The sequence below is a fragment of the Rattus norvegicus genome, chromosome 17 (genome assembly GCF_021556685.1).
Source record: "Rattus norvegicus strain SHRSP/BbbUtx chromosome 17, alternate assembly SHRSP_T2T, whole genome shotgun sequence".
NCBI lineage: Eukaryota > Metazoa > Chordata > Mammalia > Rodentia > Muridae > Rattus > Rattus norvegicus.
Window position 1 is genome coordinate 7,705,605 of NC_141550.1, and position 26,001 is coordinate 7,731,605.

A 26,001-nucleotide genomic window follows, 5' to 3' on the forward strand; every position below is an offset into this window, starting at 1 on the left:
TATATAAGAATAAACACCTTTCTTGCCTGTCTTTGGTAGCCTAGTACAATCTCCACTGAAATTAGCGTTAGTTCACTAATATCTGCTGCAGTCATGCAGTTCCCTCTTCCTTGTTCTTTGGCTGTGCTGCAAGCCCTCATAGGCAATGCTGCGTCTACCACACCAGCCTCTGAGTAGACCTTAGAAGGACCGCAGCAGGGTTTGATGCAGTATTACATGTCACAAATTATTCCTTAATGAGCAACTGTGCACAAATGGTGTCTCCTATCTGTGGAGGCCTGTCTTCAGGGGAAAGCTTTAAGTGGATTTTTCTGGGTCAAAGAGTAAATGTTATCACCTCTAAGGAACAATGTTATCTTGCATTCCTACTAGAATTATATGAAAATATCTGAATTTCCACAGCCTCATCAAACGAGTTATCTACACTATGTGTTTTTGATCCATCTAGGAGGTGGGAAACTGAAGGCAGAAGACAGATGCTCAGACGTTTTGAGGAATGGGGGACTGTCCAGGTAGTCAGCTGTCTCTACAATTTAAGTTTTGGGAGCTGTGCTTTTGTGCTTCCTAAATACTCAGGTAATATTTAATTCATTCTAGGATTTCTGAGGGGGTTGAAAGCTAGTTATAGTCTCATAATCAAACTCAGGTTGTTAGCGATGAGAGAGATTATATAGAGCTAAAAGGATGGTCCTCAGATGGTAATCCAGGCGAAAATCAGGACATGGTTCAAGTATAGAACTGTAAGCTCTAAGTTAGGATAGACGGTAGAGTGCTTTATCTACATTGACAAATACCACGCACTGGATGTTACGTGTTTATCATATTTCATAATTCAAATAATTGTTATGGTTGTGTCCAACTTATATCTGAGAGAGAGGAGCCTTTTTATTGGACAAAAGGGGGGAAGTGTTGTGGGTTGCCCTGATTCTGATGTTAATTTTGCTTCCTCAAAAGAACTGCCATCCAACACACAGTCATTCACAAACTCGGGTGATGTCGTGTGGATCTTTCGCCCATTTTTACTGGTCAAATAAAGGCTAGAGCTTGTGAAGTAAAAGGGGAAAGCAGGGGAAGTAAAAAGTGGAACGGGAGGTCTGGAAGAGAGGAAGAGAGGAAGAGAGGGAGGAAGAAAGAGGAAGTAGAAGTGGAAGAGGAAGAGGAAGTGGAAGAGGAAGAGGAAGTGGAAGAGGAAGTGGAAGTGGGGGAGAAAGAGGAAGAGGGAGTGGAAGAGGAAGTGGAAGAGGAAGAGGAAGTAGAATCGCAAGAGAAATTGCAAGTAGCAAGGGTATCACGGCTGAGGAACAGGTTGGTTGGTGACAGAGCTGCCCAATCTAGGCTTAAAGCTTATAAATATAATAACTGGAGTGTGTGTGTTTATACAAGTTTATTGGGGGTGAGAATCATTGCAACAGGAAACAGTCTCTCCACAACGTTCTAATCCTCACTTCTTGTAACTGCATTTACCTGCCTCCCCCTGTTTTAGGAGCGTCAACTGCCATGGTTTTCTTCCCCACCCGCTTTCACGGTCCCCGGTTTTCTCCCGACTTTTGGGATTAGTTGTTTATTGGGGAAATTATGCCCCCTCTAAGTCTTCCTGTTCGTCATTTGTCCTTTGCCTGTGCATGGGTTGTTTTCCTGTATAAAGAAATAAACCATTGTTTTTGTGTAATTGATAGTCAGGCTCTTCTCTTGTTATTTCTGGATTTGGGGTTCAGTTTGGAAGTTCTCCCCTACCCAAGTGAAATAAGTCATGTCTTCTTCTGTCGTGGATTATTCACATGGGCTGGGTTTTTTTACATTTTTATATGTTTTTACATTTAGATCTCCAATCAACATGGAAACTGTTCTGTTGACTGATATGAGATGTGAAAGCATTTCATTCTAGATGAATATCAATTGTCCCAATATCTACTTTTATGTATGCATTTCCCCAAACAGAGGGGATTAGAAGCATGGATTTAGTTACCTGAGTGACACATGAGCTGAGAAACAGAACAAGATCACTCAAAAATTGTCAGTAGCAAGACACCACCCCCATCCCAAGACTAAACTATCAAATCCAAAGGAAAATGTCCCTAAAGGTTTAATTAGGTCACCAGGTAAATGCTAAAATTCTAAGGAAAGATAGTGTCTATTTGGGGAAATTTCTAGAAGTGCCTCTTTCTACTCATTGATCTCTTCTCGGTGATTCCCATGGGCCACACTCAGATAGAAACTATGCTTTCTGGGAGCCTGGAGATGGATCCTACAGTAGCTAACATCTTTGCAAAACAGAAGAGAGCTAGAGAGGAAAGCAGGGAGTCTAGCATGGGCCAAGGACCCGTGTAATACTTGACTGAAGTATAAAATGTATCTTCAGTATTAAATGTATCTTCATTCAGTGTAACAAGTCCCCAAAAGGTATTGTGAAACTTATTAATACACCAGGAGCCAGGTCTCTGCTCTTTAATTTAAGAGGTAGATACCTGTTCAGAGGCAGTCTGTAAAAACAGTTTTCTTATTGGTTCAGATCATCTTTCCTGGAAATAATTTGAGTCAACAAGATTTTTTTTTTAACTGTGGGTATGTCTCAAATGAATGACAGGGATTAAGAACATAGGAATAGAACTAGGAAATATTGTCAAATTGAAAAGATTAAATAAAAAAGCAAATTTACTTTTTAAAAAGGAATTGGATACAGCAGAATTAATTAAGAATAATGAGCCTGAACAATAAACACAGGAATTTAGAAGCTTGGAGAAAGCTTGATTTCTTCCCTCTCTCCCTTCCTCTCCCTCCCTCCCATGCCCTCTCTCCCTCAATCCCTTTCTCTCTCCCTCCCTTCCTCCCTCTCTCTGCCTTTTGACCTTCCTCCCTCTCTTCTCCCTTGGATCACTCCTTCCCTCCTGGACCTCTCTTCCCTTCCTCTGTTTCCTCCTTGCTCTCTTTCATTCTCTCCCTCTGACATCATTCTTTTGAGATAGAGTTTCTGTATGTAATGTAGCCCAGGCTGGCCCAAAATATTTGATCTCCTCACATCGGCCTCCTGGGAGCTGGGACTATAGGCAAGAGGCACATCCAGCAAAAGAATGAATTTGCTTTTATTCTTTACCTTTCTCTATATGCTGTGGCTTTATGTAATGCTTCTATAAATAAGAACACTTAGTAACACTAGTGCACAATTTTGAACCATAAGAAATCCATTTGTTAATTACGAATACATCTTAATCTAGCAAAGTCCAATGATAATCTCAATTTTGAAGAATTTTTGACTGATACACACACACACACACACACACACACACACACACACACACACACACACACACGGGGTTTTTTGTTTTGTTTTTTGGTGAGGTATGTTTGCTTTCAGGCAGTCCAACAGGACAAGATCCTTTTCTTGTAAGGAACACTTACAACACTACTTATTCACTGCCGATGATCATTCAGGAAGAGATTTCCAGTAAGAGGGGCCCAGTGGGAGGGGCCCAGTGGGAGGAGCCCCAACGGGAGGAGCCCCCAAGTTCCTGTCCACTTCTTCACCCCTTTTCTCTTTATAATGTCACCCTCTGGGCTAGCCAGTACCACAGGTTAGATAAGGAGAGGCAAAGGGGGGAGCAGGACAGGGATCTCAGCTGCAATACAAACCCCCAGTCCACAGGGGAATGAAATGAAGAAAACATTCCTTTGGGGTTGCCTCCTAAGTCCTCACTGTTCTGCTTCCTCCATACCCAAGTCAACCCATTTTTTCTGAGCACCTTCAGACAACTGGTGCCAGAGACTGCCGCCCACTGATCCAGAGCTGAGGGATCCACGCGCAACAAAGTTGCTTAAACAAATGTGATTGACTATAATTCCTTTTGAAACAATGTAACAAATGGCAGTCTAACTAACCACACGGCACAAGTGTGATTGTTAGGGGTGTTCATGAGTGTCAGTTCTTTGAGAAGTTATTTTCTGTCTTAGAATGAAGAATTGTCCTTTCCCTGCTCGCATGACTTTCACTGTGACTTGGCTTGCTTTATTTCACCCTGGCTTCCGGAAAACACAGATAGGACCATAGGCATTGGATGAGGCTCGGAGACACACACAGTAACTAAACCAAGTGCTTCTACGGTGCCTCTCCTTGCGGGCCCCTTTCCTTTGTACCTACTTTGAAGTTGCTGCATACATCCCTGCATTCTGCAGCCCAAGATGTGGGAGAAGATGCAGAGGCACAGTCTAAAGGACAAGATGTTCATTGTTCGACAATTCTGACAGAGAGGACAAAGTGAGATTAGGCAGAGGGATCACAAGACCGATCCAAACCTTGTCCAGCAGGGCGTTCTGGAGCAATCACTGTCATTAACAGTGACAAGATGCCTGTCACCAGACCCAGGCCGTCCCTCCCCAAGGATGCGACCAAGGTGAGGGGAAGGTGGGGCAGCCACTGAGGTAGCTGAAAGGGGTACAGCATTGCCGATGTCTGCCACTGACGACCTCCAGTTAGCCTGGGTTGGCTAGATTATGTGATCTTGTGGCTCACTTGAGTTCAGATCCTGCTCTGGGCTGCAGTCAGCCTTTCATGCTTCCCAGATCATGAGCTGCAGCAGAATTCCCAGAGGTAGGATATGCTGCCTCCGTGACCCATAAAGGATTACCAGTCTTTGCTTCTTTCTCTGGGTTGGAGACTAAAAGACACAGCAACGTGTCTTTTTTACCCTAGCCTCTGGAGCAAGAACATCTCACTGTGACTTCTGACATGCCAACCATCTCTTGCCCACCTAGCCAACTGAGGTATTATAATACCATCAATGTACAAGCCCCTGTGATATTCTGCAGTATGCTCAGATAACCCACATCTGGTTCTACACTCTTGTGACAGAAGGTGGGAGTAAGCATGGCCTTTGGCAAGACCATACTCATATATTGCAATTGATTTCACCTAAAGGTGGACTATATCTGAGTCTCTTATAATCCAGGATACGAAGACAATTTTCAAAATAATGACAATGTACCTCAGGCCTGTTCACCTATCCAAAGTAAATGTTGACTTGCACTCTTGAGAGAAAATATTCATTAGATCAGTGTCTATGGAGAGGAGTGGGCAGAAGGGGGAGTCAAACGGTGATAGTTTGTCCAACAAAGCAGAAAGCCCTAGAAGGACAACTGCTGAGGAGAGTGTCTCCAGAGCAGCTTGCTTTCTCCCTCTTCACTCATCCACGGATGTAATCTGCCCTCGAAAGCGTGTGAGCTGTGGTAGGAGAGCTCTTTCCAGTCACAGCAAATGCTGATGGGCGTGAACGCTAGATGCCACCCTTGGACAAATCCTCTACAAAAGGGAAATTCCCATGACTACCAGAGTATCTCAGACGTCTTTCAGGGTGGAACATAAATAAGTATTTCATATTACTTGAAAGAAGAAGAAAGACAATCAAGAGAGAAAAGAAAAAGGAATTACCAGAGAGTGATGGGAGACCTCAACCTGAGCAAAGGACATTGTGTAAGTTTATGAAAACTTCACAGTAAAACTTATTATTTTAGATGCTGATTTTTAGAAAGTATTTCATATTGGTTTCTGTTTACTTAAAAAAAACACCTTAATAATTCATGGGCTGATTATATACCTTATATAATCCTGGTACAAACTTTGAGATCTCAATATGCATGCCACGTCAGAAGAGCCACAGTTTTTCATACAAGATAAATATAAATACAATTAATTTAGCACCATCCTATGATCCTTAGGACACTGTTATTTCCAGTTACTTTCTAATTCTTTGTGAATAAAGACACACTATCTTGTGACCTGAGAAGACTCCAGACAACTGAATTCTTGCTACACGGTGCTCGCCCATTCTCAAGAGTTTGCTCAGGATATCACACTTCAGGAGGAAGAACCACGTCAGTCTAGCATATGATCAAATTGCACTGACTGTTGAAGAATATTCAAGAAGAGATCAAGGGATTCCTGGGTCGCCTCCAGGGATGATGGGATCCATCTGTGGGTTCCTAGGGACAAGAGGGCAATTCTCTAGGAAAGGGTGGCAGGGGTCAGTGCGTTTCTGTTCTTAACGAGCTGACTGGGCTATATAGGACAGACGGTGAGGATGTTCACTGCCCAGTGATGTAATAGCAGAAGCTTGGTTCTATGCCAGGCACTCGTCTGGGCTCTGAGTGTGAACTGCCCTCCTCCAGTGTCACCGCAACTCTATAAACAAGTAGCCGTTGTCATTTCTACCTTCTGGGTGGTGAGACTGAAGGATGCACTCAGGGAACCAAAGATACAAACACAAGATGTTTGATGGGAGGTCGTGTACTCTAGACTCCACTGTATGCTGAGCTGACAGAAGGACCTTCTGCGGGACCTGGGACACACCCAGGTGCAAGAGCCTGCCTGATCTCAAGTGTGGACAGCAGAAACCCAATTAGTTCACTGTTCTGCTTACTACAAACTTGTGTTTTCACATGGGTGTGACATTTTCCGGGTGGTAAGTAGCTGCCCGATGAACAAACGCCTCTCTGTATGATAGCATCTGTGAAGAGTAAGGCGCTCTGATATGAAGGCCTCTGAAGACTGGGTCCTCCACCAAGTGTTACCAGTCATCTGGACTGATGCTGACCTTTCTCCAGTTAGTTAATATTTCTATGATTTCTGTAAAATAATCAGTCCGTTCCCCTTTCTTCTCTCTGCCCTTCCTCCTCTGCTTCCTTTCATAGATGGATATATGTATAAATATATATATATATACTTTATCTAATATGTTTTTCAATGAAATTATTATGAATGGAAACAAGGACAGTTTATCTCAGAATTTCATGAAAATATACTGTTGCTACTTATTTAAAAAAAAAAATCTCTATCACTAGCATCTAGAGTCATAACCCAGTATCTTGAGAAAGTGCTTTATAATTAAGGAAGTCTTGTTCTATATTGATTCACTAATTATGATGATGAGGACATAATCACAGGATATTTTCAGTAACGGTGAAGTGTCTCACTTTGTGGCCAGGTAAGACATTTCTGCTAGCTTCCTATATATTGTTCTATGCTCCTGCAATACCAAAGAGTTCATAAGAATTAGCATTTTATTCAAATGAGCAAGCCTATTTGTTTGAGTCTAATGAAAAATTAAAACCCTATATCCTTTAGAACCATAAATATTTTAAAGGGAAAAATCTTAATTTTAAGAAAAATTTCTTTTGGGGAAAGTATTTTATTCAACGAAATGCAATTTTAATGTTGGAAAGCTTGCGTGGAGGCTTATGGAGTAAAATTAATTTTGTCACCAATTTCCTTAGAAGGTTTTAACTGGAGGAAGTCCTAACTTCCGTTGGACAAAAGGGGAGGAGAAAATATTTAAATGTATGTACTACTGCAGGAAATGCCAACCCCCTCAAGAGCTTCACATTTTTCAGTTCATTGTCCTCACAACAATTGATAAAGGGCACCATGAACCCCACTGTTGCCACCATTTGCATATGAAGGATCTGAGACTCAGAAAAGTTAACTATTTATTATTTTCAAGGTCGCACAGTTAATAAGTAAATTAACATCCAAGGGTCTCTCTCCACACATCTGCAGAGGAAAATGCTGCCAGCCTACTGATGAGTCCATGCCATCTGATTTACCCGGGGAACCAGAGGTGTGCGGAACCCATTAGAAACCAGCTTTTTAATCTCATGTGTTACATTTGTGCATGGGGACAGTTTTTTTTTTTTTTTTGGTTCTTTTTTTTCGGAGCTGGGGACCGAACCCAGGGCCTTGTGCTTCCTAGGTAAGCGCTCTACCACTGAGCTAAATCCCCAGCCCCTTATGGGGACAGTTCTTATTGGGTGTCAGTTACTACGGATCCTTGAGTTGGTTTCAGAGAATAAATGCTCTGATTCAGCAGCCCAGATGGATCTTGGAAACCATCGTGGCTTTCCTTACATAGGCAGTGTTTCAGTGAAGGGTATCTCTCTCCCGTGATGTCGTCAAGATACCTTGGTGTTGAAGACTCACAGACCATACCGATCGGGGAAAGGTGGGGACTGTTGGAGACATGAATTTGTACACAGGAAGTTTCCTTTCAAAACATGAAAAGTCACATATAGAGTTAATCGTTATGAAGTCTCTTCTACCAAAGTCAGATGACCCTAGGCTCTACTAACTGGTCATAAAACAAAGGTCAAATTAGAACAGGCACCACTCTCAAAAGAGAAAGTGGGCGTGGCTTTAGGGTTACAAAAGGTGTTATTACTGTCACTCTATCTTCTGGCTAGTCCCTCCCCCACTTTTAGTCCCTCCCCCCCAAACACCTACAAACCAACAAGCAAGAAATCAGCCCATTCCCCCACCATTCTTCACTTGTTTAAGGTCACAAAGACTCTTAATGTTGCTTTATATAACTGAAGGGTGTGTGTTTGCATGGTGTGTGTGTGTGTGTGTGTGTGTGTGTGTGTGTGTGTGTGTTATGCCCTATTCTAGGAGGAGGGGCAGAAAGAAATCCTGAAGGGCTCTGGTAGAAAAGCAGAGTTGTTCTCTCCCTTTCAAAGCTACGTCTGGAAGAGGGGTGGGGACTATACCAGCCCATCATCACGCTGCATGCCAGTCTCACACACGGATGCTTCTCCTTCACATTCTCTGGGAAATTTCCCCCAGATTAGGAAAAGGACGGGAAGGCAAGTCGGCCACAGAAGGCGAGTTTTTACCCACAAAGGGAAGCAGAGCGCACCTCCTCACAATCGCAACTCCGCTCTCTGGAGCAGATCCCGACTTCAGCACCACGGAGAGCGGCACCTCCTCCTCGGCCACCCATGGGGAGCCAGATCCCCGCGACTCCGCACAGGATTCAGGTCATCTAGAGGAGGGACAAGCCTGCGTATTCTACTATCGATGTAAGTGGCTTTGGTGGCTGGTTTATATTGATTTTCCCAGGAGAGACGGCTTCATCCCGGAAATATGGAATTGAACTTTTATGTATTAGCTCTTTCGCAGGCACTGCTTAGATTTGGGGATTCAAGTCTGGAGCTGAAATCCTATCTACTGAGTTGGTGGCTATCCTCCCCCCTTCCGTTGAATGTGTAAGTTTACAAGCCATGTAGAGAGAGAAAACTGAGCCTGGTACCCTGTGCATTTCATGCTGGAGTAGTACAGTTTTATTCCTAGAAGAGAGCATGTGTGTCATCTCGGCTCCTGCACCGCCGAGAGCTTCTCTGGATTGATTTTAATATAAATATGGAGTTGGGAAGAGAACCATAGCTACTTAGAAGAGAGATCACACCATTAAAAACTACAGGTGGTGATAAAAGGCTATTTTTTTTTCAGTTTTCTTTCCTTCTTTTTGCCTTATTAAAAATAAGGTCCTGGGTGTATGTTTCCTTTAACCATTCATTACAGAATAACGAGTATGGTTTTAATAAAAGAAACATAAACCTTGGCAGGGTTTTGGGCATAAGCTTTGAGAGGAGATTTCAGAGTCCCTCACTTAAGTTCCCACTGTAAATTCACTTATGTAAGGCTGAGTAGATTCAGCCAAGATGCTGTGCCATTAACTGTCATTTAATGGATTTGCAAAGGGTAGATTTGCAAAAGGCAATAATGATTGACCCCATCTGATCTCACTCACTAAAATTTTGCCTCAGAATGCCACCTGCTGGTGGGTCCCCTTCCTAAAGCATTGGGCACACAGCAAATTTATGAATGAATGAATCCACATAAAATCCAGAATATCGGGTATAGATAGCATACAAATCTACTCCCTGGGATCGACTGTACAGAGGTTCCCAGGCTTCTATGTCACAAGTGGAATTTCATATTGATTTTCTCCCAAACACTTGGTCCTTCAGCTTAAAAGTACGCAGACAAGCCAAGTCCTTTAGGCAGTAATTAACCCAGAAAGAAACCAGAGCTGTGTGGTGCCTCACTGTGGCTAATTGCGGAATGCATGTGGCGTCGTGGGTGAGAACTCTCAGGGGCTGTTGCTCAGGACAAGTGATCGTCCCCTCTGGTAAACACGCAGCAGGTCAGTTCATTCCTGACTCTCCACACAGGACTGTGCACAGTCATTTTATTCCAAGACTAATTTTAACATAACTATTTAAGCTGGCTGTTTAATCTCTATCTGGAACTATATAAAACATAAGAGACAGACATCTGGTTTCTTATCTTCTGTGGCCTAAATAAGCAAATGAGGATTTAAAAAAAAAAAATCAGAAACAAAGACAGCAAGCAAAGTGCTAGGCAATTTGGATTGCTAAGCCATACAACAGTTTGTAAACACTAGGAATAACATCCTCGCTAGATGAGGGTGTGTGTGTGTGTGTGTGTGTGTGTGTGTGTGTGTGTGTGTGTGTAAATGAATTACTACTGGTAGGTGTATTTGGCATTGAGGAATAATAGATGATAATTTCTAGTCCAAGATAAAATGGAACCACACCCCATGTTAGGAGAGCTGCCTGAAGAGTATATCTTACTGTAAGTAACATGGACAGCTCAGAGTGGTTTGCTTGACTCTTGTGGGACCTTTCGCACACAGTGGAGTATAGGTAATCAGGTATCTGTTTTCTTTTACTCGGTATACAAACATACGCTCACTAACTTCGGTCAAGATCTGAAGGCTTTAGATCCACAATTCAAACAATGACTTGAGTGATGTTTGATGATGCGGGAGTGTTCACTAGCTTCAAAGGAGTTTAAGTGTATTATTTCTCCTCAACTTTAACGTGCTGGCAAGACAAAACTCAGAAAAAAGTGGGATGCCTTTGGGAATCCACAAAAAATGTAGGAGTATGATGGGAAAAAAGTGGAAATGTTTCAGTTTTCTGTTCTAGCCCTTCAGGGACCTAACAGATTGGCCCTCTGAAAGCTGTTTTCCTCTACCAAATCCCTACGTCACTTACAGCAGAGCTAGTCCCTTGGTACTTCAGTTCCCAGTTACTTCAGAACTGATACCTTAGTTTTGAAGTTGTCAGTCAGAAACAAGAAATAGCTACAGGATGGTCTGGGGCCTCCATTTGTAAGAAAGTAGATCCTCGTAACCATGAATACCGGAGTTTTATCATTAAAAGAAAATGATGCAGATCAGGTATTTGAGAACTGATCTGTTTGACTATGTACCACAACCTGAACACATCAAGAACAGTGGATGCCGGATATAGACACAGTTTAAACAAGGAATCCCCTGGCCCACATGGATCCTGCAGTCTAGTGGGAGTGTTTGGGTGGACCAAGTAAACATAGAAACAAGCAAGAGTAAGATGGATGTCGACAGCACAGCAGTCAGATGCAAGGCTTTGAAATCCAGCGGAGCTCACGCCTACCAGAGGGTGCCCCGACCATGCCTGGGGTACCTTGGGAAATGTACTGGAGTCCCGTTCCGTTGTCTGCTAAACCGGAGTAGACATAGCACCTACATGTCATATTTTCTTTAACTTAAAATGTCGATGCACCAAAAGTGCTCAGTCTGAAGGCTGACACGTGGTTAATGGGTGATACGTATTAATTGATGTAATCGAAGGGTCATTTGGGAAGACAGTTAAGCTTATCACATGGTAATTTACAACAGTAATTTATATAAAGCACTTAACGTGGTAATTGGAACGTGGTAAATGTAAGTGTTTCAACCATCTCTGTCATCACAGTCATTTGAAACAATAACGAGTCTATCAGAACACAATCTCAACCGATGGAAACAGGGTGTATTTAAGCGTCTCTGTGCATCGGATTTTGGTCATCCCTGTCCCTAAACTGCCTAGGACACTTGGTAGAAATGCTACATAATCTTCGGTGAATACTGACAGTCACTGAGGTGTTGGGGAAGACTACAGACCACTTGGCTCTTTCCTCACTTTCTGGACTAAAACTCAGGATCTGTTCCCGTGGGAGGTGAAGCACAGAACCGAGCTGGGCTCTCATGGGCGCCTGATCTGAGTTCTGGAATGGTCGGTTCCATGTCCAGATGGGGAATGTTGCAGGCTGAGCTGATTTCAGGCTTGGATGATGGCCACAGAGAACTTTGATGCATGTTGCAATTTTAGAAGGGGAGGGGAGAGACAGCACATCTCTCAGAAGGGATTCTTAAGTGGCCTTTCCTTCATTGGTAATTAAGCAGAACCCTAACTCCAAACTCACCACATGTGCAGCCGGACTTGGGGCGCAGGAGCGCTGCTTTCATAGCTTATTCACATCTGGCTTCAGACCGACTGACACGCTGGTAAGAGAAGCTTGACAAAAATAGCATCCAAAGGAACGGAGAGGGAGGTTTCCAGTCCCTCCTCCTCTCAGATGGATTTTGCCTCTGCTGGAGGGCTTCTCAGTGACACCAGCATCAGCACATGCATTCTGGAGAGGGAAAGACACTGTGTCTTAGATGAGGCAGACAGTGGGTTTGATCGCTCATCTTGGTGATGTGGTGATAAAAGGTGTTCAAAGTTCACTGTGAAGGAAAATATTGAAGCAAAGGTAACCAAATGCCAATTGTAGTTAGGGATGATCCTTCCCATCACTGGCTCTGCAGCTGGGATGGGGTCTAGCAGGAGGACACAGTGAGTTCCCCGGTGCGAGCCTGACCACCAGCTACTGTAGGCTGAGTAGTTTTGCAATAGGCTGTCTCATAGATTCCATCCAACCCATGTGACATCCATGTCCCAAACACAATACTATTGTATCAAGATTAAATGGCAAAGACACGGTTGTAAAACAGGTTACATTTGTATGTGTACATTAACAAAGCCATCATGAGAAGGACTCGGGATAGGGGCTGTAGGATCTAACGTGAATCCCACAGTGAGGCCTTTCAATCCTCTCTGGATCTCCCGTGTAGCCCTCCTGGGAAGTAACCACAGTGAATGGCACATCCCATTGTATAGACTGCCAGCCACACATGAGCTGGAACCTTATGAGATTTCATTTTAACTCCAAGTCCAACTAGAGAAGGGAGAGAGCTGGTCATTTCTGAGCATCCAAATGTGTCTCAGAGCTGAGAGTTTAAAGGCTCTGGAGGCCGGAACGTTTGCTTGTTCCATCTGCCTTCAAGGTCACTCAGAAAAAGGCAGAGCCAGTGAGGACAGTTTCCCTCCGAGACGACACAGCCATGCAGTCCCACACATGTGCACACGCATGCTCCGCCCCCTGCCACACACACTGTGTAATCATTATAGAAACATCACGTGACCCCATTCCTCCCTGCCCTAAGACAGACTTTTCAGTTTGTCCACCTAAAAGATGAGGCACACGCTAATATTTTGGGGGTTTTTCCTTTCTTTTCGTTGGGTGATATGGAAAATTAACAAACGGTTTGAGTGGTGTTTCATTTTGCAGGCTTTGCTGTCTACGATATTCATGTGGAGTTTGAATTTAGATTGGGTATTTCTGCGTTCCCGGCAAAGCGTTCTCTGCTCTGACTTGGTTCAGTGGTTATTCTATTTCCTTTGAATTCACTCCCCAAGGCTTCTTGCTATGTAATAGCTCGGTACCCTTGACCTTGTAGTCTGAACCATTGTCCCTCTTAGACAGCCTTGCGATGGAAAGGACAGAGAATGGAGGCAGCAGCTGCCTCCTACCTGGCACACAGCTCCAGTGCTCTTGAGGGAAGCTGCTCTTCCCAGGGTTGAGTTGTGATGACTAAGTCCAGAGAGAGGCTCCCGACAGGGACGGCACTGTAAGATAGAATGGACTGAGCGATTCTATGAGGAAAATTATTCTTCTGTGGTTTCAATTCCCACAATTTCTGTGCTTTTGTGTGCCCAGATGACAGGCCTGGAAAGTAGGTTCATTCAAACTCTGGAACGAGGGGGAGGGAGAGGCCAATACAGGGTCGGCTTCCGCCCCCTTCGGAGGTGCCTACTAATGAACCTGCCCTGTTTGGGCCTCCCTGGCTTGTGAAACCATTGCCATGGGATCCCATCTGGGATCTACCTTGTGCAGGAGGGAGCAGCCTTCCTCGGTGAAATGACAGCCCTCTGGGGAAGAGCTCAGAGGACTGCAAACGTGAACCTGATGCTCACCCCTGCAATCTCTTCTATCGAGGCGCACTTTAGCAGAGGTGGTGGTTTGAATTCTCTTCCTGCATCGCAGGGTTCACTGTCAAGATGTGTCACCTGGAGCGGCTTGGAGGGGGTTCCCAGGACTCTCCAGCGTTTGGTCTTTGCAGATGGAGGAGCTGCTCCGCTTTGCCATACGGGGCTTTCCCAAGGGAAGTGTGACTCAGCTCCAGGCGGGATTTAGAGTACCCAGCTCTGACTTCTAGTGATCTATGGCAGAGACTGGCCCCCAGGGAGCTGGATCAGGTCAAAGGTTAAGTGAGCAGGAGAACTCGAGTTCAGAATTCCAAAGTCTACACCATCGCAGACACCAGGTCTGACGGAAAAGCTCTACCGTGGATTATTGGTGCACCTTACCTCTCCAGTCTGAGTGAAGTACCAGGCATCCTGCAGGCCACGGGCACCATCAGACAATGGGAAAGACTTAAAACAAGCTTCTTAGTACTTACTGGGAAGCAGATGCTCTCCACGTTAAAGTCACGCCATCCTGAATCATTTAGATAGCGTGGGTGAGAGAAGACAGGAAAAGGAAATTCAGGTAGGAACAACTGGAGAGGCAGGAAAATCTAAGATGTCCAAGTTGGGGGTAGCCTGGGGTACATCCGGTCTAGCCTCTCTCTTTTACAGCTGTAATCTGGGACCAAGAAACTAGGTGCCCACAAGGTCCCAAGACTACCTGGAAAGGTCTGATTTGAGTTCAAATGACATCTGGCTGTCTCTTTCTCATTTGATATCTTAAATTTCCGTCAAGGGTCAATGAGATGGCTCAGTCATTAAGGCTCTTATCAACAAGCCCGGCAACTTGAGAGTTTGGTGCATGGGACCCACATGGTGGGAGGAGAAATAGAAATGCACATACATAGATAAAAGTAAAGGAAAAATTAAGGACCAACAACAAACCCTTGGCAAACTCTTAGGCAAAGCCCAGAAACCGCAAGACTGCCAGTGCCCCGTGTCTTTCAAGGGCTGGTGACCAAGTGTTCTTCCATCAGCACAGGTGAGGACAAAACACCTTTCCTGTTGGTTTGACAGAGGAACTGCACCAGCCTGTGAGCACAGAGCTCTTAGCACTGCACCAGGGACGGGACGGGGTCTCGATAAACGCTGCTATTGGTAGATCAGTATGAACTTCTACTCTGTGCCTCAAGGGAAGAGTAACAAGTTAGAAGTGAGCACATCGTGTAAGCTGGGCTATTTCTTACATCGAGAAGACCGAATACAGGCCTAGCTGGAACTAGTCATGGGGAGATGAGGCTGAGTCCCCCAGGAGGTCAATTCCTGTCCTCCACAAGAGGCAGCCCTCCTCTCCTGTTCCTGGCCACATCTTGACTTGAGTAGGTGCCTGATTTGCCTGAGGCCCAGGGGATGTGACCCACATAGAGAATGTCACCGACTACAGGAACAGTTGTGTGTGGCCGTGCTTGAAGCCTAGTGCAGCAGGACCTTAGTGTCAGAACTCGGTAGAGGATGACACATGGGAACCAAGGGTCCCGCTGTACTCTCCATGGAGACTGTGGAAAACAATGGACAGGAAGGGAGAGTTGCAACCAATATTGAATAGCTCTAGAGTCTACCTGCCCCTTGAACCCACTGTGGCATGCACGCACACACACACACACACACACACACACACACACACACACACACACACACACACACACAAACATACAAAATCAAATCTAAAACAAAAAGAACCTCTGCGCCTTGTAGGGCTAAGAAAATAATACGGGGAGGTTGAGGGACCTGCTCAGTCTTACACAGAAGGGAGTACAATGGACACCCTTCCTTCCTCTCCCGAAGCCCTACCCCATACCCTCCACTTCTTGTCACAGGGCACCTCAAGTTGCTTTCCACTCTGCCCCACCCCTCTAACCTCAGGGACAGCGGATGGTAAGTCAGTATTCTTCCAATTGAAGAAAACAAAACAACAAATACAGTACTGCAGGCGGTCCAGCAAGCCTTGACAATGTCTAGCAGGACTCCAATCATATATTCTTATATATCAGATTTTCTTTGTTCTTCTGAACAGTCCCCAGGCCCCAGAAAAGTAACCAAGCCTCTTTGCGATTGTCCTTCAGGTTGGGGAGCAACACCTTCAAAAACATGCAGCGCCGGCACACCACCTTGAGGGAGAAGGGGCGCCGCCAGGCCATCCGGGGTCCTGCCTACATGTTCAATGAGAAGGGCACCAGCCTGACCCCTGAGGAGGAGCGCTTCCTGGACTCGGCTGAGTATGGCAACATACCAGTGGTCAGGAAAATGTTGGAGGAGTCCAAGACCCTCAATTTCAACTGCGTGGACTACATGGGGCAGAACGCGCTGCAGCTAGCTGTGGGCAACGAGCACCTAGAGGTCACTGAACTGCTGCTGAAGAAGGAGAACTTGGCTCGAGTGGGCGACGCGCTGCTGCTGGCCATCAGCAAGGGCTACGTGCGCATTGTGGAGGCCATCCTCAGCCATCCGGCCTTCGCACAGGGCCAGCGGCTGACGCTCAGCCCGCTGGAGCAGGAGCTGCGCGATGACGACTTCTATGCCTACGACGAGGATGGCACGCGCTTCTCCCACGACATCACACCCATCATCCTGGCGGCCCACTGCCAGGAGTACGAGATTGTACACATCCTGCTGCTCAAGGGTGCGCGCATTGAGCGGCCCCATGACTACTTCTGCAAGTGCAATGAGTGCACCGAGAAGCAGCGCAAGGATTCCTTCAGCCATTCGCGCTCCCGTATGAATGCCTACAAAGGACTGGCCAGTGCCGCCTACCTGTCCCTATCCAGTGAAGACCCTGTCCTCACTGCACTGGAGCTAAGCAACGAGTTAGCCAGACTGGCCAACATTGAGACTGAATTTAAGGTAACCCTCCGCTCGCTATCACGGGCAGGTGGCTCGGGGCCCTTCCGCGCGTACCTAAGGGCAAAATGGGCATGTGCTTACCAAAGGCAGAGTGAAAGACTTTGGGCTCTTGTCTTTGGGGTTCACGGTAGAGGAAGAGTGGATCGGGTTATTTTGTCTGGTGTAGGTTTGGGGAAAGCAGCCTAGAACTGGGATGTTTTGAGCTACATAAGGTTAGCTAAAGAAGAGGTGGGAAGAGAAATGAGCTACACAGAGACTCAGCTCTGGCCCCCAGAAACTGAAAGTTCCGACGCCCAGCAATCTGAGGTGACTTCCGGCCTGGAACTTAGATTGGTGCTACTGTTCTCAATGTGTGGCTCTGACCGCCACATTCACATTCTGGATTGCTGGTCCTGCCATCGGCTTCAGAATGACCCTGAAAATTTTTTGAGATAGCATCTTGATATGTATAACGAGCTTGACTCAAACTTCTAATTCCCCTGCCTCAGTCTCTCTAGGACTAGGGTTCCCATACCAGGCAGGGCCAGTCTTTCTTAGACCCAGCGACCTGTTGCTGTCGTTCTGTCAGTGGGCTGTGGCAGAGGCTCACAAAAGAGCAAGTCAAACTCTTCTTAAATAAGGGTTAATTAAGTTTGCCACTCCAGCGAGTGAGGCTCAGGGTTATCCCAGAATCCAGCCATCTTGAAAACATCTCAACCTACCAGGCCCGCTCCAAACGCTGGGAACCCATCCCAAGGGCTATTCCTGGAGACTGTACTTTTGCTTTCTCTGCCAACTGATGTTTGCTCTGAAAGAGAAGACGGGGCCCAGGTGTGAGAATCTCTCTTGACAGGATGTTCAGTAAGAAGAGCAAACATTGATTAGGTACTTGCTGTGGGCCAATTACTCACCTGGCTTGCCTGTGAGGTCTTATTTAACTGCAACCGCCATGTGTCAAGGGCGCAACACCCCCATTTTTGCACAGTAGCACAGAACCAAAAGCACACAGCTAAGGAACGGCTGGACCCCAGAGTCCGTGTTAAATCCCTCCAGCTAATGAGTCCCGAGGCTTATTCATGCACTCAGCATCCCAGTTTGACTGGCCTTTATGGAAATGGTGAGGGGGTGTGGCCAGGAGAGTAGAAACCACAGCTGACTCAGCATTTCTCACCCTGATGCTTGCTGAGAGGCTGCTGTGGGCTGAGAGGCTGCTGTGGGCTGGGTGCCACAGAAATGTGAAATGGTGTCACACAGAGCTGGCAATCTGATGTTACCTACAAGTGAGTAACTCATTGTCCAGACAAGATGTCTGTGTTAGACGTGTCCCCTGCACAGGGTACAATTAGGTGGTCAATGGAGAGTCCTCCTCACAACAAGGAGGTCTTTGGCAAGGAGCTCAGGCAGGATTCAAAGGAGGAGCTCAGATAGGGTTGGGCCTAGATGAGACGGGTGAAGCGATGACCCACAACAGCCTAAGGCAGGAAAGGGACATAGAAGAAGCTCTGTGTGACTGCAACACTTCCTGGGATGTGGGGATGAGTGGGGTGGGGAGCAGAGCCCAGAGGACCTTACTCACCAGTCTGAACACTTCGAACATTTTACTGTAGGAAATGGAGGACCGCTAAAAACTTGTGGTTAAAGGACTACGGTAATGTCTGGCAGGAAAGTAAGATGAATTTGAGGATGCAAACTGGGTCTAGATACAGAGGTGATTTAGTTACGCAATATGGGTTCAAAGATGCCTGTCTATTGGGTGAAGCTTGGCCCACAAGCCAGGGGTAGCTGAGCTCGGCTAACAGGAGGGTGCAAGGCCACAGGCTGTAAGAAAGGGAACCTATAATTATGCTTATTTTATTCCGTCTGCTCCAACTCAGCCCTGCCCACTGAACCCGAGCTGCTTCCAAGATCCCTGTCTTGTTCCTGGCCTCATTTAGGAGGAGGTGCAGAATAGCCCATAGGAGCTCCCCAGAAACAGCTGTTGCTTCTCTCCTTGTCTGTCTAGTAGCCTCGTCTCCAGAGGCCAAGGATGTCCCAGCCAACACCAGTGGAGCTTTGCTCATTGCCCAGTGTTGGGGTGGACTCTGTTCCGGCTATGTGGCAGGAATGGCTAAGCCAGTTAATTCAGACAAGAATTCTGGCCAAAGGGGGGGCGGGACAGGCAAAAAAAAATGTAATTGGATCAGGTTATCTGGATAATTACCTGGTTCTCCAATTTTCTCCTGCCTGAAAGTGAGCCAGCCTAAAAAAAAATGATGCTAGACTGACATTTGGAAATCCCTCGGAGGCATCGGTTTCCATTAGTAAGGTCTGAAGGTCTGTCATACTTCAGTATACACGATCTCTAAATCTGGAAGGCTTTTGAAAGCCTCTTTGGAAAGCAAACATAATATTTGAATTCAAAAGTAAACTATGAAAATTGTGGAAAATTAAGAAGGCTTCACACGTGGTGAGAAATATTTCCTACAAAGCGTTGATCCGCTCAGAGTGAAAAACCACCTTAAGGATGTCTGCTGGCTATTCACACCTTCCTAGGGAGCTGAGTTGGTTTCAGAATGCGGATTAAACCAATCCCACTGATCCTTTAGAAACTGCTCACTCAAGGATCTCTGCACATGCACCCCAGTGTTGTGAATCTCTGAGAGCAGCTTTGCAGGAAGTCAGACTGCAACAAGAGGCTAAAGAATACATGGACATGTGCAAAGTGCTTAGTGAGGCTGTTCTGTTTTCAAGGGACTACATTTTGTCCGTTTAGGTAACCACGTTATGAATATGACCAGATGCTGTCAATTACATAGAGATACCAGAGGTCCTCTGGAAAGACGTCAGATGTCACCCTTCATGTCCTTTCAAACATTCTAGAGCAACTAATCCTGGGCAGGAATCATTATACATCATAAGCCTGAATTCAGTTGCCTGGGCTGTTGTTTTTAAAGTCATAATAATTTATTAGCAGAATCAAGTATAGCCATTAATAAGAAGTGAAACCTGGGCTGGAGAGAGGGCTCATCAGTTAAGAGCACTGACTGCTCTTCCAGAGGTCCTGAATTCAATTCCCAGCAACCACATGGTGGCTCACAACCATCTGTAATGGGATCTGATGCCCTCTTCTGGTGTGTCTGAAGACAGCTACAGTGTACTTAATACATAGTAAATAAATAAATCTTTAATTTTTTTTAAATAGAAGTATAACCAATGTCAAGGTCTTGGGTAAATTGCAGCTGAAGTCAGATGCAAGCCATTATTTTGGTGGGGTGATTATGTAGCCTCTCAAGAATTGACTGTCTTAGGTCTAGTTGTCTTGGGTCTAGGAAGGTATTAAAATGTGATGTGATCACTGGAGCCTTCCTAGCTCCTTCACATGGAGCCTCGTAAGTCAGTGGGCATTCTAGAAACTTGATGAAGAGAACAAGGGAATCCCCCAAGGGAAAATCATTGCAGCTCCTGACGCGAGTGTCACTTGGTACGTGCTTTAACCTGCTCGTACATGCGCATTTATTGATCGGAGGCCTTTGCTGTGCGTCATTTGGGAAACCGGGAAAATTCTGAAATAACCAGCTCAGCCGCTACCCTAGTTTACTTTCTGTTCCCACGGTAAACACGATGACCAAAAGCCATCTGAGGAGAAAAGGGCTCCTGTCAAAAGGACTTGTGTCCCCTGACTGGTCAAGGTCTATCTCTGAGGGGAAGCCAAGACAGGAACCCCAGGCAGGAAGCTGGGTCAGTAACTGAAGCAGAGACCACAGGAATATGTTGCTTCTGGCTTGCTCCCCCTGGCTTGCTTAGCTGCCTTTCGTATACAGCCCAGGATGAAAGATGCCCTCCCACACTGATCGTTAATCTAGAAAAAGCCCTCCAGACACGCCAAGCTGGAGGATACAATTCTTCGACTGAGGTTCCCTCTCCCCAGTTCCTCCCATGTGTGTCCTGTTGACAAAAACTAACCAGCTAGCACGGAGGAATGAAGTTCATACGCTAAATAACTGGGGACTCATTATATACTACGCTGTGTGCGCATGCGCCCGCGTGCGTGCGTGCGTGCATGTTTTCCTGGCTTTACTTAAAGTGGGGCTTGGAGACAGTGTTGTCTGATGGGGTGAAGAGCAATGGGGAGTTGAAGGTAGGCAGTTTGGGACACCAGAATCTGTCATGCTCCTTCACATTCAGGAGCATCTACGTGCCTCCCTCAGGGAAGGAAGAAGCCTGTCTGCGTATCTGTTGCTTAAAGGTTGGCTATTCTGAAGATGGGCAAAGGCGCCACTGAGGTACAGAGCCAGATCGGTACAGGGCCAGATCGGAAGCACCCTGTTCTTCACAGCCTGGAGCTCAGAAGGGGAGAGTAGGAGGCAGGAAGAGCAAACAGTAACTTCATCTTTGTCTAGAGTGTTAATGACCTTTCTGTGCACCAGTGGATCCTTAACCACACGTATTATGAAAAAAAGAAAAAACAGACCATGAATTATGTATCGATGTTTGTGCTGCGGGTTTGAGACCCGTTTAAAAAAAACTGTCTGGGCCTAAAATACCTCAAGTTAAAAATGCAAATAATGATAAATCGGACCAATTTGCCACCTGCTGAGATGCAGGGCAAGCCCATTGTGGAAGGTAAAATGTTAAGTGATAGTCTGCAGTCTGCTGGAGGAGGGCGGAGGCATCTTTGTCTCCAGAGGTTGAGGACCCAGAGGACATCTGACTTGTGGCCAACTGGAGTCAAGAAGTCAGGAAGCCAGTAAAGGCTCGGCCTGGGCCAGAGGCAGTGAGAAAAGCTGAGTAAGCCTCCAGTGTTTGAATCAATTTCTCAGATGCACTGGATTTCTAAATCATATAAACCAACACCCTAGGAAAACAGAATTTCCTTGAGGCTGGCTGGTAGTAAAACCAGATGTCTGCTTAATATGCAGGAAACAGTAGACTGCTTCCCTTTCCGTTGGGAAAATATGTTTTGAAGCCGTGAAGACTGCAGGTGTTAAAAGGAAGGTGTGTTTTGCGGATGGGGTATGTGTGGAAGAGAATCTGGCAAAAAAAGTTCTCAAAGCACTTGCTTTTATGCTGTCCCGGATACCCCTGGGGATTCGATGCGAAATGCTAGCCCTGTGCAAGGACTTCTGAGGATACAGAGCCTGAGCAGGGGACAGTAAGATCTCAGGTCGGCCCATCAGGGTGCTGATGAGTGCGCTCCTACCTAAACACAGGAAGATGTGGTCCCCTGTGCTACAAGTCTAATCCCAGCATAGGCGGGGATGGTGCAGTCTGAATGTGCTTGTCTGTTGGCAGTTCGCTCTGGGGGGAGTGCTCGGAGGCCCCTGTCCTTGAAAGCAAGATCTGGGGCCTGGCTTATTGTATGAAATAAGAAAAAGATAACTCTGCCTTAGGGCTCGGTCTTCATTTCACTCTGTCTGGAGGAATAGTTCAGCGGAGCATGCGCCAATGAGGTGAAACATCACAGGAAGTCAACCAATCAGCGTCTTTAATGACAACCGTTCACTCACTGGATCACAAACGGCGCCTAAAATTAGAAGTTGCTACTCCTCTAGGGTTGTGTGCTGTCAAGAGCATCAGTGTACAGGAGCGAGTATAGGTTCGGAGACTGGAGTAGGACTAAGGAAGCCGCCACACTCAGGAGGGTGCGGGAAGAGCACAGAACTACCCTGCTTCTCTTCGTCCATGCAGAGAGTAAGAACCCGAAGTCAGAATGACCGAAGTATCATTTCCTATTAGCCATAAAATAGTCAGCATCCCCCAAAAGTTCCTCCTCTTATTTGAAAAGTGGAGGGAGGAAGGGAAGGACTGGACACTTGTAACTTGTCCAGAGGATGCTTACTTCCCCAACTAAACAGTTCCTCTTCCTCGGAGATGGCTACCTCATAATCGTCAATCTGCAAGAATCACTCGATGTCCAGAAAATTCTGACACCCATCAGTTGCTTAGCAGATACACCCTCACTGCCAAGTAGACAAGCTGAGGGAATGTGTCCCTGATGAGTTCTCAGGCAGGGTCAAGATGCAGAATATAAGAACAAAGCCACCAGCAGGGAGCCTCACACACAGTGGGCACTGCGATGGAGATGCCCTTCTGGTTTCCTACTGGATCAGCACCACAGCTTTCCCTCCAGTGAACACAGTCCATTCCAGCGCCTCCTCTTTTTAGAAGGTCTCCTCAATTTTAGCTATTGCTTCCCAGCCCCTTAGCAGATCTTCGCAGAACTAGAAAAAAAAAAATGGAGGCTGTATGTGTGAGCTCCACGATTAGAAATGAGGCAGCGGAATGTTTGCAGTTGGAAAAATGCAGACCACTGGAATCGGATAAGCTAAGAGTGCTGCTAAAATATTACTGTGACAAAAGATTGCGTGGGCTGGAAAGAGACAGCAAAGACGAAGGAGGCGGAAGAGGGCAGGCAGCACCCCTGACCAAACACACAGATCCATTCTGAAAAGTATCTCCATGAAAAGAGTCTCCAACACACACACGCACACAACATACACACACACCACACACACACCACACATACACACATACCCCACATACACACACCCCACATACACACACACACCACATACACATACAGCACATACACACACACCACATACACATACAGCACATACACATACAGCACATACACATACAGCACACATACACACACACACACCACATACACATACAGCACACACACCACACACACACACACACACACACCACATACACATACAGCACACACACACCACACACACACACACACTACATACACATACAGCACATACACATACAGCACACATACACACACACCACATACACATACAGCACACACCACACACACACCACATACACATACACACAGCACACACACACCCCACATACATACACCCCCCACATACACACACACAACATACACACACACCACATACACACACATACAGCACACACACAGCACACACAACACACATGCAACATGCACATACACACCACATACACACACACCACATACACACACACCCCACATACACATACACCATACACACACAGCACACACACAGCACATACACACACACACATACACACCACACACACATACACACCACACACACACACAGGAAAAATTGTCTCCCACAGAAGTGTAACTGTCAGTCTGAACTATCAGAGATCTAAAGAAAATGGCGACGGTTGTTCAAGGAAATTGGCCAGTGAGAAGTAACACAATTAAATCAAATGGATGCACACTGTTCTCTGAGAAGAAAAGGTCACAGGCTGTGCAAATTGATCATATTGATCATTTTAGCTGCACAGACTATCAGCATGGAGACGCGGGTTTTATTAGCAGTAGATTCATGCTTCCGTTGAATAGAAAAGTGTAAGAGCTGGGTGGGGAAAGGCAGAACCCGGCCTCACAGATGACCTGGAGCTACTGAACTCCGAAAGCTCAGCGTCTGAGGCTGGAGCAGAGATGGTATTGTCTAGTGGGAGACATGGGCATTCTTCCAAGAGTCATAAACACGAGCACAGCGTCCCAAACCCTAAAGTGAGGTTGTGTTAGGAAGAGGGCAGGCATCTTGGTGGGGCAGCTGACTCTGTTGGGAGGCGTACATGCCTGAAGATTCCTACCGGAAGATAATGCTTAACTGAAACCCAGGGGCATGAAAGAGAGGGAAAGGTTGTCAGCTCAGAAAAGGCACAAGAGCTAGTCCACCGCGGAGAGCGGTGAAGAGGCTCATTCTAAGAACGTGGGCATCTTGGGATAGATCCGGTGTAAGAGTAAAGGGAGACAGTCTGACGAGACCCTCAGCAGTAGCCTTACCACTGGGGCCTGTGGTTTAAGCTGGACCTTGTTGTCAGGTGGAGAGCGAACCACTGGACACCTTCAGTGGGTGAGTGACCACATCTACAGTTTGGAAGGACCCAATCTTCTTGATGTAGAAACGGATATGAGAGGACAGAGGTGTAAGGAGACTGCTCTTGGCAGATGCGCTCCTCCCTGGCAGGGGGCGGAGCCCACATGAGTGAAGTGTGACCAGCACACCTCAGTGAGCAGGTGAGTCATCCCAGATGGAGGAGACACAAAACAGAGGACATTACTGTCCCCTGGACATCTTTCTTGTCATGCATTTCCCTGGTCCATGATTCTGTCTCTCGGATCTCTCACTGCTAGAGAAGGCAAGGAGAGGGGAGGCAGAGGAGAGACAGCTCCTTGGCTTTTCCTCCATGACAGACACCAGGGGAGCAGGGGGAGGCTGGCAGTGGAGGGAGAGGAGCTGTGCTCCACAGCCCACACACAGCTCCTTTCCAATGCACTGGGAGCACTGGGTTCAGAAGCAACAGCGCCAGAATGGGAATGGGGTCCACTGGATTTTATTCCTCTGCATCTTTCAAACTCTCAGGACACTTTGTCCGTCCGTTTGGGTTCCTCATGTAAGTGTTTTGTTAAAGAAAGCGTTGAACCTTATCTTTGATGTGTGTTGAACTGCAGCTTGCACTAGCTGGATCAAGTAGACATCCCTCCCTTCCTTCTTGTGACAGAGACTGAGTAAGAGAAGGCCTTTCAGGATACCCAACGCCCTCCTTGGACATTCAGTTGGGCCTGAGTCTTTCACTGTTGCTCTGACCTAGTCCCCAAACATTATGGTTAACAGACTTTATTATACCCGACTACTGAGGCTGCCAATCCAACAGCATAGCCTGAGGCTTGCTTTCCCCAAACGTCCTTCCTGTCATGTATTTCCTGTAGCTTCTACCAATTCTCAGCTTGTCTGAGCATCTCCCCAGTCCCTGCTTCTTGTCCTGTGTTTCTATATATGATTATTTTGAGCTGAGGGCTCATCCTTCTGTAGTAGGGCTTCATTGTAATTAATTCTACCTGCAACTATCCTGTTACAAAACGAGGTCACATTCACATGATCCGGGAAGAACTTGAATTAGGGGAGTGTGCAGTTCAAACTCACACATGAGAGGGAAGGTCTGGGTTGAGATGAACTAGAGGAGGCCAAGACTTAGAATCTGGGCAGAGCTTCACAGAAGCAGAGAGAGGCAGGGTGTCAGCATTCCTGGGAAGCTGAGGTCAGTCCTAAACTAGGGTGCCAGTCTGAAGGAGACAAAGGGTTGCTTTCCTATGCTTTCTGTAGACCAAGGCCAAAATTATAACAATTGTTACTGCTTTGGGGTAACACAGTCTGAGACCTAAGTAAACCCTTGCTTTTG

At 46.2% G+C, this 26,001-nt stretch overlaps 1 protein-coding gene and 1 long non-coding RNA gene across 2 annotated transcripts in view; one reads left to right on the forward strand and one right to left on the reverse strand.

The window, feature by feature from the left end:
• The window catches only part of LOC102555284 (uncharacterized), a 218,096-nt gene that overhangs the window by 66,482 nt on the left and 125,613 nt on the right, over positions 1-26,001 (reverse strand). Inside the window, exon 4 of the long non-coding RNA XR_015641042.1 lies at positions 17,541-17,626. This is a non-coding gene — a long non-coding RNA (uncharacterized LOC102555284). The remainder of the gene's footprint in view (positions 1-17,540; positions 17,627-26,001) is intronic.
• Positions 8,743-26,001, forward strand: part of Trpc7 (transient receptor potential cation channel, subfamily C, member 7) — a 121,798-nt gene continuing 104,539 nt past the window's right edge. The window contains 2 exon segments of the mRNA NM_001191691.3: positions 8,743-8,838; positions 16,062-16,839. Coding sequence (NP_001178620.2) covers positions 8,837-8,838; positions 16,062-16,839 — 780 coding nt within the window. The 5' untranslated portion in view covers positions 8,743-8,836.